The 17,762-nt window shown below is 29.8% G+C and overlaps 2 protein-coding genes across 5 annotated transcripts in view; both read right to left on the bottom strand.

Annotated features, from left to right (window-relative positions):
• LOC132735124 (uncharacterized) overlaps window positions 1–15,208 on the bottom strand; it is a 48,650-nt gene extending 33,442 nt beyond the window's left edge. Inside the window, exon 1 of the mRNA XM_060722024.1 lies at window positions 15,087–15,208. The gene's annotated coding sequence lies outside the window, so the exon portion shown is untranslated. The remainder of the gene's footprint in view (window positions 1–15,086) is intronic.
• LOC132735125 (uncharacterized) lies at window positions 629–16,964 on the bottom strand. 4 transcript variants are annotated; one of them, XM_060722027.1, is made up of 3 exons: window positions 16,837–16,964; window positions 3,314–3,566; window positions 629–2,689 (listed from the first exon to the last, which is right to left on the bottom strand). In XM_060722027.1, exons 2-3 carry the CDS (start codon window positions 3,524–3,526, stop codon window positions 2,375–2,377), a joined length of 528 nt encoding a protein of 175 aa, XP_060578010.1. In that variant the 5' UTR covers window positions 3,527–3,566; window positions 16,837–16,964; the 3' UTR covers window positions 629–2,374. The 4 variants fall into 4 exon arrangements, with proteins under 4 accessions (XP_060578010.1, XP_060578011.1, XP_060578008.1 ...); XM_060722028.1 differs by lacking the exon at window positions 16,837–16,964 and adding an exon at window positions 9,538–9,879; XM_060722025.1 differs by lacking the exon at window positions 16,837–16,964 and adding an exon at window positions 5,047–5,270.
• Window positions 16,965–17,762: the final 798 nt, after the last annotated feature.

Below are 17,762 nucleotides of genomic sequence, written 5' to 3'. Positions count from 1 at the left end.
GGTTTCCAAGATGTAGCCGAGCAATTATCGAAAGAATACCAACATACTGAATTCTAATTAAACTTAGTCTAGTGTATCGATTAAAAAAACAGACGGTTTTATTTGTCTAGGGTTTAGATCTCATTCCGCCTAAAGATTAATTAAAGTATAATCTAATTCTACCGACAAATATTTAATCAATTGGAATATTCTCAAATTCAAACATAATTATAGGAAAACAGTCGAAAAGATGTTTCCTGTTTTAGTTAGTTTACAGTTTTATTCTCTCTTTTTTTGAGAAACCTGTTATAATAATTCAGATAACCATAAAATAAAACAACAGTATCTATCTATTATTTGTTAGTTGTCAATGCCTCATCTACCATAAAACAAGTACTAGTCTATATTTTCTGACTAGATAATTGTTTATTTAAATGAAAATAAGGATTCATAAGATTGGGCCGACTACTTATACTATTTCATTAACCATCTCATGTTCATCTTTCATCAACGTTTTGCTATGATAAAGATAAAGATTATGATATTATTCGTACACTGTTCTGGCAATAGTTTAACAAACAATATTGTTACTACAATAAGATACTTTATAATAAAAAACAGTGTCGTCCATAATTCATCCATCCCAATATTGTTATGTATTGTAGGAATTTTTTTTAAATATTATCATCGTTGTTATCAACTCATTTACCAATGCGACAAGTGCAGACCAAGATCTCCGGCACATACATGATGTCTGATCATGGTCTGTACTATTCCCTGTTCAAATCAATACATGTTTGAAAATTATTTTAAAATGATGAATAACTTTCACCAGATTGAAAAACGGACAACTTCATTAAAAATATTTAACGTTGTAAGGGTTTCATCAAAATATATAGACGTGCCAAAGCTAGATTCTGAGGGGTTTTTTGTTCTAGGTCAGAATCTCCCTTTTAGAGGGGGAAACTGCCCATACACAAAATAGCAAAATGTCTCATCGCGTATTACTATTAGTAGGACTAAAGGTTTAAGCCGATGGAAATGTTGCATTTACATTGACCTTCATGAACAGACACAACCCGATTTCATTTATCTGCATTGTCTACTTTTTATTAAGATATTTCTTGTGAATTTATTACGTGTGATCTTAGGATATGGTATATAATAAAATATTATATATATATTTAAAGCAGCATGCCTCCAGATTCATGCTAGGTTTCATAAAAAAATTGAAAATATATTTAAAAGTTAAATATTGTAAAGTGAACAAAGAAAGTTATTTACACATTTCAAACAGCACTTACAATTCACGTAAATGACCAAAAAGACATTAATACCTCTTACTGCGTTAGTAACGCAGTAAAATTATAGTGATTGATACTGCAAAATCAGTCATCAATCGCACATAACTTGTTAATAATTAATTAGATATTTGAATTTTTTTACTTTTGTTAATACATTTTTCTAAAGATTAAATTACTTGAAATATTTCGGCTTATCTGGAGGCTTGCAGCTTTAAATGCATCCTGCATTTCATAATAACTTGCGCTGAAATCTGATCAAAGTCCGTAATCTTGTTCCCAAAATAACGTTCATAATGTAATAAAGCATTTGAATGCCATAATATCATCTTTTGCATCATGGGAAAATTGTTTTATCACTTATTACTAGTAGATTACATATTTACAAACGTTTTTGTACAAAAATATCTAAATGCTTATCACCTGTACTGAAAAGATTATTCAAGAATGGATATGAAAATCGTAAGGTTAGATAATGGATGTATTTTGTAAGTAAAAACATTATTTTGCCTGTGCATATTTCAATGAAATTATGTATTATCTTAATCAACCATAACGTCATAATTATTTTAATTTGTATCACAAAACAATTTGTCTTCCATGATTTGTAAATTGCATATAGCGTTATACCCGAAGCAATATAAGTGGTGCACTCTCCGAAAGTCAAATGCCTATTTTTACTAAAGATTTATGTCAAGTAACAGACTAGTAAACAATGACCAATGTTGATATTACATTTTCAACACAATGTCAGATGATTTACATATGCCTTTTTAACCACTATGTCATTTAAAGGCCCGTTAACACTTATTATTGTGAGGAAGAAAAACATTTATGTAAGGTATAATATAACTGTTATGACAGCGTATATAAAGATATATTTCGTGTTTATGTAAATTTACAGCAATTTATGAGTAATTGTTTATAATAACTTAAATACATGAATGCTTACTAACAGTTTGGATTTCGATAATTCTATTTCACCCTGACTAGGTTCTGTCTGTATTACACAGACATATATATTGAACACTCGTTCCTTTTATTATACACACAAATAGCACTTTCACATTTAGTTAACGCCAACTTTTGCACTTTTATATTAACTCCTTGCTTCCCCTTCTTCTCGCGAGAGCTGCAAGATCTCGCGTTGTTTTCATAGAACATGTCCGTGGACGAAAAGCGTCATCCTCTTCCTCTGTGTCGGTACCGTCCAATGCTGTGACACTTGATGCTGATCGTACTGAATAATTGTCTAGTCCAAATTCACTGCCTTCAGTTGATTGTAGACTTGTAGTGGAGTCTGTCGCGGGACTTTTTCTATATTTCCTGGACTTGGTCAATGAATGGATTGTGTCTTGAATATCACAGAATTGTCTTTTAAGTAAAATATCATGTTGTCTCAACAAAATCTGTAAAAAAAATAATTAAAAACTTTAAAAAATAATTCCTTCTGAACTATGAGGCCTAACGTTGCATTAAGCATTTCTTAACGGATTCTCAGAGCATTAAACCTTGGATGAAACTGACCATGCCTCTGGGGTCATAGGTCATATTTTAAAAACTTTGTATCTTCATTAGTATTAAATATTAAAACTTCATGATATATTCAGACATATGATATATTTAAACATGTTTATCGTGTACATTTAAACATGTTAATCATATGACTTGCGAATAATTTGATCATGACCTTCATTAGGTTTAGATGACTACATATTTGGAAATAATGACTAGATATAATTCTTAACCCATAATAAATTTAAAAGAATTCAAATAATTCATTTGTATATGCAATGGCCTATACCCTACATTAAGATTTATATAATAATCGTGTTGTACTCATTATGTTCAAATATTAAATGAATAATTGCAAATTGATGTATAGATCGATATTTTTGTTCAAACTATTATTAATGCTCCGGCATTTATGTAACAAATCCAGTCTTGTTTCTTATTCCAAATAATTGTACTTTTCTTTAATATATTCTTGTTTAACCCACATGATTGTTTGTTTTATATAAAACATTACTCACGAGCTCTTGTTTAACCCACATGATGGCTTGCATCATATCCCTCATCCGTTCATCTTCTCTCTCCTCGTGCTCAATGATGATCGATGACTTCCGTTTTGAAGCAGACGACAAACCAGGCGACATTTCGTCTTTGGAGAATTTTTCATATCTTTTAGGCAATCGCAAAGCACCAGGTAAACTTCCGTGTCGTAACGGTATTATTCCATTCTCCATCTGGAGAAAAGTGAACTCACAACTTTGACTACTACATCTCCTGTAAAATATGTAAAGCTATCTATAATGTATTAAATACGAATAACCAGAAAATGCTTGAAGTTATTACATGTTGAAGTTGTTCCACTATTTGATTCATTTGATCTCTATTTGTTTTATGTAACGATATTCATTTATTTATATACTAGTTTTACTTGAGTATGAAAGTGTATAAATACTGTAGTTTATATTCCAGATTGAAAATAAGTCACAACATAAGAGTAACAGAAAGAAATTGAGTATAAAGTTTTGAAAATACCAAGAAAAGTAGTTATATGTATGTATATGTATTTTTTATTTAGTGTTACTTATTCTCTAGAAATTGTGCATTTACTATTCAAGGCAATAAACAATAGAAACCTGTTTAAATAAAGTGTATAAAGTTATATATCACCTGCAAAATTATAATTTGAAAAAAAATAGTATACTTCCAAAATGATTGTATGAATGACATATGGTAGTATATTGCGAACATGAAAGCGAATGACGCATGCACAAAATCATTGCTAAACAGTCAAAACTTGGAATAGCAGCATTATTTTTCCTAAACATTTTATTTTATTTATGTACACTATTCATGTGTAGATGTAAAACATTTTCGCAAATCAAACATTAGATTAAAGAAACACTATCATTAAACTGGTGATTTATTTTTCAAAATATCCTTTCATAGCAATGTGGACCGATGTAATTACGTATTCTATCAGTTTTCATACACATTTTAGTAATAGAAAGAGCATCGAAACACGAGGCTATCTGATTTGTACGAGGGGGCGTAGCCCCCGATTATTAATCAGATTGCCGAGTGTTTCGATGTTCGATGTTCTTTCTCTTTTATATCATAGTCAAACATAAAAACACGCTCCCTGTTGTCAAAATATGAAACCCCGGGAAAAAGGAACCAATGAACGAGCATCTGAATATGCTATTTCTGTCTCTTTCTCTTCCACTTCCGTCACAATATGTAAACCCCAGCAAAAATGAGCCAATCAATGGGCATGCTCTGGAGTGCGGGTAACTAATACCTGCACTCTAGTTAACGCACTGCGCATGTATATGTAAACGATTTAACTGACACATTTTCAACAGAAAGGTCCCTAAACTATGATACAATATAATGATATTTTGTTTATCTTATCAGTTATTAACATCATAGACAAAAATGAAGGAAGTGTCTGAAACATTCTTAGCATCTTTTACTATACCAGGAAAATTTCATAATATATCTATGATAAGTATAGAAAAGAAATTGCAAGAGCAATATTGTCGATTATTGTAAATGTTAAAAAAAATATTATAAACAAAATGTGAAAAGGCACACACTGTCAAAGAATTTCCTGACGATTAATTCAAACATTAGTCACAACCTTTATTACAACTTATCGCGTAAACAATCACAATCTTAAAATCTTAAAACTTTTTTTCCATGGCATACATTTAAAAGAATGTACAGTATCGTGCAAAAAGTAAAACAAAAATACCTCAGCATGTTTGCCCGTTAAACTTGAACTCTATCCGGTGTAATTAAAATCATGTTTATCTATATAATGTTTATCAAAACAAAACGTTCACAATAAAATCCTTTAATGTATGGAGTATTTACATTTCATTTTTTTTCCTTTATTATCTGTACAAATCACACAGAAAATGAAAAAACGTGTACTTGGCCATGTGGTAACAATATTCAATATGATTTACACCGTGTTTTGAATTAAACGTTGAAGACAAGAGAGACAGGTAAACTTAGAGTAGCATCAGCAACACTGTGTTAATCTGACAAATCTTACAAACTGTAACTGTTAGCAGACATTCTAATAACAGTTTAGGCGTACTTGCATTTTAGTATGACTTAACATAAATATAAACTTTTAGTTAGCTTCCATATGCTTATAAGATCAATGGCAAATAATGATACAGTTATTCTTCAATCTACACAAAATTTTGAGCAAAGTAATGCTAAAACTAAATTCTCATTGCTTTTAAATAAGCATTGTTAATATTTTTTTCATTTTTCATTCGTTAACCAGTAGTTGTAATGAGTGATTGCAAGGGCCTAAAGGAAAAACTAATATTTTAAAATGACGATATCTCACCTTAAACATATAAAGTTTGGAAAATACATTTCCATAGACAATAAACAAAAAAAGCATTTGATAAAACATTTTACATTATACTCAAATTTTAGCGTGATGGTTATGTCTAACATTGAAATACATACGAGTGTCTACTCTAGTTATAATAAACATTTCTGAGACAAAACGCAATCTGTTTGCATTTGTCAAAGTAAACAATGTATATTTTTTTTCACTTTTCAAAAACTTTGTAATAGCATAACCTGTATAAGTTCATCATGGTTTACAACTTAAATTTTTTTGTTCTCAATTGGAAATACAAATCTATTAACATTTGCAGCAAAACACTTTAAAAAATGCATTCAGCAATAATCGTATTTTAATTATGTTTGCATAATCCGTAAACATTTCATTTTAATCATAACAAATATTCTTTTCAAATGAAATCTTTATAATAATTTCGTATATTTAAACTTATGGTATGGTCTGTTTAAAAAATCAACAACCAATTCGATTCTACATATACATTAAAGTCACATTATGCCTCAGAAAGGCATTATTTATATCTTTAGAAAGGTCAAACATTAATTTTATAATGTGTAATTAATAGAGCATGTTAAACGTTTGTTAAATGAATGAAATACCGCTTAATATAAAATAATGTGTCATACAGGCAGCAAAATGAAAACAAAACGGTACTTTGTCTTCCATAAAAAATGCTAAATCACTATAAATGTACTAATTGCCAAAAAGCAACAGAAGAAGAGACAATTCAGTTAATTGGTCATTGGGTTACTTGTTGAAAGCTATAAAAGAATACCAAAATTAAATAAATAAATGAAAGCATTTCTGTGGCATAATGGGGCTTTTAAAAGAATGACATGAGAAATAGCTAACATGTGTTTATGTAAATGTATAGTGTGCTCTTTACATGATGTTATAATTAATTGTAAAATCAAAAAGTTGCCTGGAAATTATCTACTCTGCCAGTCATATATCACCGAAAAAATATCACTTAATACAACAAGTTGGCACTCATAAAATATCAAAGTTTTAAAAGTTTTCAATTTGCTGACAAAACAAATATCATACATATAAAGATATGGATCTATATCAGAACAGTATTATATACGTTTAACAAAATAAACTGTTCGCTTGAGCTTGACAACATAAAACAACAAAAATAATTGTTTAGAAACATTTCTTTAGGTTTCAAGATACAAATATTTGACTGAAGTATCAACTGAAGAAACAACAATTTCTTTTTAATGTTAAAAGATTAGTGCAATATCAAATTTAAAGTAGGTTGTTATCTGTATATCAGTTGTCACACTTGTTGTATTATCAATTGATGTCTAACAGACGCGGAAAATAACCTGATCCGATAGCTAAAGCGAACTATCGTGTATTAAATTAAACGTACTGGGAAGTTCATCTTCTATTTCACTCAGCTTTTTTAAGCTGTTGTATTTAAGCTTCATTAAAGTCTTATTCCACATATAATGTAAAAATGCACTTTCTTCTTCCTTTGTCTTTATGCAAACAATGCATGTGATCATTCTAAAATAGAGTTATTGGGGGCTAGATACAGTTAACAATGACTTCGTAGTAGATTTGGAGTGCATAATTCAAATATTGATAGCAAAAACGATAGGAATCAAACAGACCGTTTCTCAAAATCCAGAAAATATCATTATCACAATTTCATAAGACGCTTATCAGCAAAAAAAAAACCTTATAAAAGATTTTTTTTTACAACATAATGTTGATTAAGTACTTATATGCCATTTATCTTCTTCAAGTAAATCGTTGTAAAAACAAAATGAACATTCAATAATTGATGATACTTTATTTTGACTAGCTGTTTTCAACTCTTTAAAACAGGGCTTTTGAGAGCTCCAAAACTGGAAAAAAGTAAAGATTTTCGAAATGTGTGTGTTTTGAAATAAGTGTATTTAAAGCATCGACTCATATAAATGTTTATGTTAATTTGTCATAGCAACTTATTTCTGGTGCTTAACACATACATTCTTACTAAATGTAAGGATATATCTTAACAAGCATACTTAAACATGACTGCATTGATATTGGCGAATATTTATTTCATATCGTAAGTTAAAACAGTGATAGATATCCAGATCTTTTAAAGATTTACGGAAGAACATTAATTCAAGCTTTGCATGTTTATTAGTAAGATAAGAATTTTTGCTCCATTTCTTTTATTTTCGTATCATAAATCACTGTTATCATTTACGATGAATGATCAAAAAACTTTCAAGTTACAAAAGCTTTATTACCTTACTACAAAACTAACGTACCCAGTTTTAATCAATATCAAGCTTAAACACAGATAAGTTACCTATCTTTCACAAATGTAGCAGCAATGTATCATCGCTACAGTTGGAATATAAAAACAAACGCGGTACATCTTTCTTAATTTCGAATCAGCAAAAGAAACATTAGTGTATTTCAGCAAATTATGTTAACTCAATAAACATTACTTTTCATTACGAGAAAAAATGACAGTTATGCAGCGTTAAATTAGTTTAATAGCAACATCTATTATCATACGCTACATGCCAAACAGGTACCCGACTAGCATTAACATAAAACATTTAATGTCGAAACTCTTTTTTCCCCAGACGATAACATAAAATACAAGAAAAAAATAACAATTAAATCTCGAAAGACATAGTCAAAATTTACGTAATTATTATATTTTTAACTTATCAGAAAATAGGATCAAAACAAAACTGTTTATCATGTAATGTATGTAGACCAACTTATAAGGTAGTGGCTCAGACCTGGCGTCTCATACTTGCATAACTTTTGTCTTTCTCTCCTACCTTGAATATATACCGTTTTGGCAGGAATAGTCACGTGCCACGCACCTGCTCAAAAACTGTGTTATGTGGTAGAATTTTCAAATTCACATTGAAGCGCGTTTTAAAATGGAACTGTGTCTAAATATGTTACTCACCTAGATCACGTGAAATATTGTATCGTGCCATATTAATGTTTCAGTGTTAGTGGGGCTCGCAAATAAGAGAATTTGTCAAGTATAATTAATTACTTTTATATCTTAAATCATTAAAATTGCTTTATGAAAGCTATGTTATACCCAGTCACTATTAAAACATGTATGTTATATTTAATTTGTTTGTTTGTGTATGTCTTAGTTTTAAGATGATAAAAAATTCTTACCTCAAAAGTGAATATGAAATCACACACTTTTTAGTTTTGAACTATAAATTGTGCCGCTTCCTTTTAATACGTTCATAAAAACACTTCAGAAGAATGTTTAATAACATTTATAATCTCTCACATTAATATCACAAAATACTAAATACACAACATACATTCAGGTTCACAATTGAATCAAAACAGAAATAAATTTGACACTAAAGTTCGGATTATGTTTGCATCCTTGGTCGTGAGAAAACACTGTCGCATATAAAGGAAGATTTTAATCGTTTTACTTTTATGTTTAACAATACTGTTATAAGATCAAATTTATTTCCCTTTGTTCCTCCAAATTCTAAAATTTCAATCGAAGCATCTTACGCTTAAGACTATCATAAAATAGATCATGGGAAAATATGTGTGCTTTTGTCAGAGTTTCCTTTGTTGTATTACAAAACTATGTCAGATAAGCCCCGTGTATATTTCAATTGGTATTTTTAAATGATTCTTTAAACTCTATATAAATTATTTTAGCTTTTTTGCTTCCGTTTAAACTATAACATTTTCATGATTTTGTCAATTGTTGTGTGTAAAGGAAAGAATATATCCTTTGAAAAAAAAAGTGTTTTTCTATCCAATTTTATCAGTAAAAATGTATTGTAGAATCGAAATGATTTCATTGATTACAGGCATACAAGCAAGAAAACCAATGCTTACTGGTGTTATATAATTATCACAGCTCCTTGTAGTTTAATACCTATTAATTATAATGTCTCTATATTCTCTCTTCAAAAATTATTTTCTTCACAAGACACTTATTTCACTAAACAAACAACATGTATAGTATTTCTTGAACATACCAATATAACACATTTCACAATAAAACTATTCAAAATTTAACGTTGCATATAGTCTTTATCACTTTATACTTAAATCAACACTGATATTATTATTACATGTTTTGCTCGATGATTTCTTTCTATGTTATAAACAAAAATCTCATATTTCATAAAATTACTATCCATCACTGTATTTCAATAAGACAAATTCTTTATTTCCTCATATCAACAAATACAGGTAACTTAAATTGACATTATTATACACGAATGTGGCAAATAACTTCGGTAAACCAAATATTCGATTTCGCTTCAATGCATACCAGTTTAAGTATTAATATACAAGATAAATCATGTTGATAAAATAAAACATCGTATAACAATTCTGTTTTAATGCATTAAGTTCTTTTTACATTATTAACATAGTATATTTTGATAAACGGCGAGTTGTATCTTAGTCTACTTTAATATAATTATCATAAACATTGTTTAAAGTAATGATAAATACAAAAAAACATTTATCTTCCTTTTTATTTTTACAACTGTAAACACTATATTTAAAATATTAAATCGTTGTCCTTTTTATATTTTTAGTTGTTTAAAAAAACTCCCTAAAGAACGAAAACTAAAAGGATCCCTAAAGTACGTCAAAAACGGCAAAATTGAAAATGTTACAGGCTCCTGTTCATGGACGGTTCTGGAAAGTGCAAGCTAACGTCCACCCTCCATAGCCCCGGTTTAAGCACAATTCAACATTTAAACATGAAATGGTAAAATTAAGAAATATCGGCAAATGTGTAAATACCTAGGGAAGTACCTCAAACAATATTTAAAGTATCAATCCGCCTGAAGATATTATATGGTCCTGCTACTTTTTATTAAGATATTATCTTTTGAACATATTTGCACACTAAATGAAATAAACAAAAACCTTATGAAGTACATAAAAACGTTTTATATTATATTTAGAAGAAAACTGAGAGGAAAATACATTACGTAATAAGTTGAACAATTCTACTGCAAAAAGAATTATATCAATCCATTTAGTTCTTTACCCTTTTTGTAAATTTAGTACATAAAATCACTTAATTATAAGTTCTGTATCCTATTTGTAAATTTAGTACATAAAATCACTTAATTATAAGTGACGTGTGAAAGAAAATGCCATGTCATAAGATAATAGTTGATAAGTAGCTCCTACACATCGAGAAAAAATATCAAGATAAAAAATTACATTTAACTTTACAATGTACAAATTATTCCAATTAAATATTACTTTTCAAAACAATGCTTTGTTTTTCTTTGCAAGATTTTATTTATTTCTATATCATATATAAGCATATAAAATCGTGTTTTCCGTACCGTGTAAATAAATTGTAGTTTAGCTGACTTTAAAAACAGTATAAAAAGATAAATAAATGAATTATACATAAAATGTTCAAAATAGAAATCTTGCCACGCACCCTAGCACCGACTTACGCAGGATTCAATTTTAAGACATGCAAATAGCGAAACGTTGAATTTAGAAGCATCTGCTGATGTGTTCATTCGGTTGTTACCATAGAACCTTCAATGTGACACGTAAGCGCCATTCCGTGAAAAGCGGCGCGTATGGTTCAAAAGTGAAAGCCTTAATATGAACTAAATAAAAAGAAATTTTTAAAGGGGGTCACAAGTTATGAAGCCTGTATTCGCAGATAAGTATTAAAAAAGGAGGCAACATTTTCTAAGGGTGACTAAGCAGTATTCAAGTTCTAGGAATACTGGAACCACACGAAGAAAAAAGTATCAAATACAAGGAACTAAAAGAACCATGAGGTCTTCAAGGATCGGAAATATAACATCTCTTGTATGTACGGGGAGACTTTTTACATTAAAAAAATATTGCTTTTTCGTCACCCAAACATGTCATCGAATAATCATTTGGATAAAAAAATAATTTTCAAAATGTTTCCCTGATATTTTCCATTATTTCTATACAAAGATATTTGACCTAAATAGTGTCTTACAAATTTCGCACATTCATGCCTTGAACTATTTAATCATAAATATCATCATGATATATGAGGATGACTTCCGTATTCGGTTTAGATACCTTTAAAGAAAACTTCAGTCATATCATGTACAAATTATGTTTTATTCAGTAAAACAGAGGTTGCGGTTTAAAATTTCACGAATCTAATCAATAACTCTAGATGATGGTCATTACAATATAATTCAACAAAGACTTGTCGACAAGTTGATAAAGACTTCACAATTGGGAATAAGCTTTCTCAACAAAGCTACTTTCATATCGTTTAATAAAGATATCAATTTACATAAATTTTTACATTAAGCAATGATTCACCAAATATCTTTGTATTTTATCTAACGATAAACGAAATAAATTAAATTTTAGCCTGTCGGAGAAATAATAGATAAGGTATTTAATTAAGTTAACTGGCATTATACCACAGACAATATAAATGAAGTATCTTCTATTATAGAAACTCATCATCCGCTGTTCTCCCCATGCACTGCACAACTCCAAGCAATATTCTTCACCACCGCTCATCACGATCGCACATGACTGGCCCCCCTCATCTCTCTCTAATCCACTAACCTCTCTATTACGTTATCACTGCCATAGAATGTTCAAGCTTATTCCTCTGTTGCCGTTACCTTTCCCTCCTGTTTACTCCGTTTGTTGTTCCTTTCATTCTTGCGCTCGATCCATCTGTCTTGTTCTTCTAATTCTCATCCTTTACTCACAGATACCTTCTCAAACTCTAATTGATAAGACACATGTACCTACACTACAATACTGAATAATCAAAAAGTACGTCAAGGACTGACCATAACCAGCTGCACCCATTCCTGCACACCACTTGAGCCAATTCTTGCCACGCAACGGACGTCAGTCAGCACACCAGCAATTAAACATGACCAATCCCCTTTCAACGGTGTGATATGGCCAATGCCTCCATTCCTCGTAGCTCTTATCCCCTACGTCAGCCACTCTGTGCTCCACCGCTAATAACATCGGTGCTCATATCAATCATATTCCAACGCACTACCATACGTGCCCCACAAAGTGCAATGGCTTCTCCCAAAGACAATTATCACCGCCCCCCCTATCCCATTCTTCATCCAATAACTCCCCATGGCACCTCTGTACCCCGTACAATCAGCCCACCTTTATCTCTTTGCACCTCCGAACATATAATACACAACGCACCATGTAGAAAATGCCTCACCCCCCCCCTCCCGCCCACACTCGAACTCATGCTCACCCTACACTCACTCTCAAACAAACCCCCTATCTCCTACCCACTCCGCACAATGCACAAACGACCCCCTCGCCTCTCGCTCATCCATCTAACGGCCCTTACTACGAATACGCCGTGTTTTTCATAAATGACGAAACAAATCACGCCATCCCATCTTCACTCCGCCCGTCAATCCTTATACACCCAACCCAACTACATACCCCAGTTCCCCATTTAAAACCCCTCACTCTTCCACAATTTTCAAAATCCAGTCGCTGCTAAACATCTAAAATCGAATCCACTACCAATTCCACACCTTGTAAACACATCCCGACAATTCGATGCATACCACAGTCATCCTCCGTCCTGACCTATTCCACTTGACTCAACTACCGCTTACCATTCCTATACACACCGCTTCACAAGGCTAGTATGCTTCTCATAAATCTGAATTGAAGTTTACCATTGTAATCTTTTTATTTACAACATTGTTTAATAAGTTTATTTATTTTTGTTTTAGATCCTGTGTAGTTAATTGATGAAAGTAACATGACAAATTTTATAAAAAGAAAACCTTACATTATACATAATTTGTCGAAATGAAAGTTAAAAGTTTGAGTTTGAGTTAATATAGATTTAGATTTGATTATTTATACAGTGAAATCTTATGTCGAACTAGGGTAATTTGAATTGTAACATGTGGGTGCCATTAGAACCATATGAAAGAAAAAGTTTAATTCATAAATTGGTTAATAGTAGAATGAATAAAACCAAAGTCATATAGACATATTTAGATTTAGATACAAATGTAATTGAAACAAAATGTGTGTGCTTTTGATAAGCGTGATATGTAACCGTAGTAAGTAGTAGTCCCACAGTGAATAAACGGAAAATAAAGAAAATCCATTTTGATAAGGCAGAACATAAAAAACAAATAAAAAGATAATAAGATGTTGGCTGCATGAGAAGTTATCATTAATCTAATTAGCGTGTAGTTTTTGCTAATTTCTTCTGCTTTTTGTCGACTTAACATCGTCTAGTCGGCATAAAGAGATTTTCAGAGATATAGCTCGACTTTAACATGAAAGGAAACACAGAGAATGTTTTTGTAAGACGAATAATTATTTTTGTTTAAATACAAGGGAAAAAAGAAAGAGAAATAAAAATAACTAGGAGAATAACATAACCACCTAAACTTTTATGTATTTTCAGAACTCTGAAAGAAGATTTTGTGGAAATGTTTTAATGTTTGATTTTTTCTGTAATCCATTTGCGTGAGCATAAATAAGCTTTTTTTTTCTTTTTGGGATAGAATTTGCAGGATTCTGAAAAATATCCTGAAGCCTTGTAGGCCAAACCTAAAATAAGCATGTAAAACAAAAATCATATTACTATTATGTTTCCGTCTATATAAAATAACAATAGTGTAAAATGTTCTGCAGTTTTAGAGACTACCTGTCAATAAAGCATTCACCAAAATATGTAATATTTTGTACCAATACGACATGTATGTATTTTGCCGTACATTTACCAATAAATATCTTTATATATTGTTTTGCTTTAAAGGGTATAAATCTATATCTTATGAAATATTTTTTATAAAATTTATCAACAGTAAAATTATATTGGTTCCATTATTATATGGTTGATTCCCGAAAAAGTTGTAACATAGAATGTGACACACATAAATATTGTATGTAAACAGAATAAAATGTTCTGGAACAGAATATTATTTAGCTATTTTAAGTAAGGTTTTATCCGTTTAGCAATGACTTTGTGCATGCACCACTAGCTTTAAGGCAGTTTATTGCCATTTTTCATTTCATACAAGCTTTTTGGAAGTGTTCTTTTTAAAATCCAAACAATAGTTTTTGCATAGGATATACAGCTTTATACACTTAAAAATAAAAAATGGATGTAGACTCCTTAATTAGAATAGAATTAAGATGTTGGTAAAGGAGCAAAATATATATAATATATAAAATGTTCTCAAAAGAATAAAATATTTGAAGATTTATTCATAAATCCCATCTATTGCTCAAGTATATTATGCTGTCTTTTTATTTCTTTATGTTTTCATATTCCAAAGACAGGTCATTAGTTTTCTATTGGTTTAACTTTTACCATTGATAAGTATAAATAAATATATAAAATAATTTTCAAGTCAAAAGATAATAATTACCTTAGAATATATCTGCTGAAGAAATACCCTCCGAAAATTAAGTTTTGATACTTGTTTTATATCACTTTATCAAATCCAAGGCACAACATCAACATTGAATTTTAAATTTTACTTGACCTAGTCGCAACTGATTCGGTATATGAGTGTAAGTATGTGTAAATTGAAAGCATAAACAGGCCGTTTGATCGTTTCTTTGATTGGTTATAGATTAAGAGTACAGCAATTCATTTCATTAACTTGTTTGATTTACATTTTTCCTTAGTATGTAAGATTGAAATGTCTGATTAACCTGTGTTTGAAGAAACTGACTGTATACTAGTTTAGCAGTGTGTTTTCATTATTATTATTATTATTATTATTATTATTATTATTATTACTTTTTAGTTTAGTTTTTAGTAAAAAACATACCAAAGAACTGAAAATTGACTATCCAAAGTTATATGGTCTTACACGAAGGTTACAATTGTGTTGTTTTGTTTATTGTCATTGTTGTTCTTTCTTAAGTTCCTTCTAAAATCTAACGGTAGACATTACTGTCATTTGTTTAATGATAATATGGCGAAATGATTTAGAAATTTAAGACTTATTCATACCTCATATAAGTTTATCACATACAATCCAGTATTGATTTAAATACTCATGCCTTAAAATACAAGAGCGCAAGTTGCAAAGATTTTAATTTCAAATCAATGAATTTTCTCCATAATTCCATGAATAATGTTACAAAGAACGGAAAACTGTGGCAATGGCATTAGCAACAGACAGTACATTAGATGTTTGTTATTTGAATAATTATATTCTCATAATGTTAAAAGTAAAATTACTTATCAATGTACATATATATGTTTACAATTTTCACACAGAAAATAATTATATAGTTTACGTTTATGTATACGTATTAGTTATTTATTTATTGTAAAATTGTATTCTACCATCTTGATTCACATTTATAAATTGTATTGCTGACCCTTAGATACTTAATGATTCTCACAAAATGTAGCTTATCCTAATCTAACAATCTGACAAGGCAAATATAAATCAAAGTCAACCTTAATAAGATTAAAACAATAAAATAGCTATATAAACTATTTATCGGATAAAGTACCTTACATTTCTAAATGACATCAAAGTTATAGTAAATGTTTTATCACTAATATCCTTCAAATGTTTTAAAGAAAATGCAAACAGACCAAAAAACGGAACATATTAAATCACTTGAGGTGACACTGAGGTCATACCAGCGCGTTGATAACAAGTCAAAAGTCACATTTGTGTGGCTCATTCATACACCTCATATTAATAAGACGTTGTTAACAAACTTAATGTAGCGAACACTTCGTAAAAACAACGACTAAACAAGGCTATTGATAGAGGGAAATGGGAGAAAATGGGTAGTAAAATTTATGCATGACTTTTATAACGTAAGATAAAAATACTCATATGCCTGTTGTGATAAGTGATTTTTATTAATGTCTTTATGAATATAATTTAGTTATAATAATAATTATTATAATAATAATAACAATAAAAATAAAATAAAGCAATATGTCCTCCATATATCAATATAAAGCAATTAAACAAATACATTTCTTCAAGTTACATAAAAAGAGTTGGCCAGACGTTGTTGAACTTTATCGAGGAACTCTCCTGATTTTTCATGGCAGTAATTTAATGTATCACAAATCTTGACTCAATACTTTGAACAAAGTCTTTGATAAGTTTAGTACTTTCAAAAATAGATATTCCTTACCATTTAAGATGTTAGCTGTTTAACGTCCGTTTAATTTATATTTTTTCCTCTCAACACAAATCTTATACGTGACAATACATCTCTCTCCCACGTTACAAACTTGAAAATCTGAAATTAGGAGCAAAAAATGTGTTGAATATATTTTACGACGTGTTGGCTTCTTAACGACTATATAAAACACGCACCAGTTATAAAATGTTCATTTCAAGCAAATATAAACAAAATCAATTCTACTCTATTCAAATAATTTTATGAAGGGGGCATTTATCTTTAATTTTGTGTCATATATCACGATGTAAAATTAAAAGAAAATATTTTCATACGAAAATAAAGATTTGATCGTTGTACTATGCATTCATAAAATCTTAAAATAACATATGTCTTTACCGATATTAAAATTAATTCATACTAGAAAATATTGTGCTAGGTAAAATGTAGATCTGTTTTGTATACAAGCCTGATCTGGTACGACGTTACTAACGGACATTATTACAGCCATATTAATTGTGACAAAAATACATAGATATATTTCTATAAAGGTTCATTATAAAGCATTTGTAATTACACATTGAATTTGACCTTAAAAGGTTCTCACTAGCATGTCACGCTATCGCCTTCGCAGGTCTGCGTGAGCACAAGTTCACTCGAATTTGAATAATGGTCCTGATACGACATTCATATAATACTTAATTTTATTATTATTACTACATTTCTATACTACTTTTAAAAGTTATTTTTACTATCGTCTTTTTATATTTATTTATATTTTACTAAACAAGATATGTTCACCTAGATTCACTTACATTCTTGTTCTACTCTACAATTAAATTTAATATTTCTAGCCTCCAGTACCAATCAAAGTAAATATTCTATTCAAATAAATGCCAGTATGTAAAAATATATCCCTCTAATTAACCATTTCCTTA

This window comes from Ruditapes philippinarum, unplaced genomic scaffold (genome assembly GCF_026571515.1).
Source record: "Ruditapes philippinarum isolate M1 unplaced genomic scaffold, ASM2657151v2 ctg2489_1_1_1_1, whole genome shotgun sequence".
Lineage (NCBI taxonomy): Eukaryota > Metazoa > Mollusca > Bivalvia > Venerida > Veneridae > Ruditapes > Ruditapes philippinarum.
Note: the sequence above shows the minus strand (reverse complement) of the source record. Positions and strands in the feature narration are given on the sequence as shown.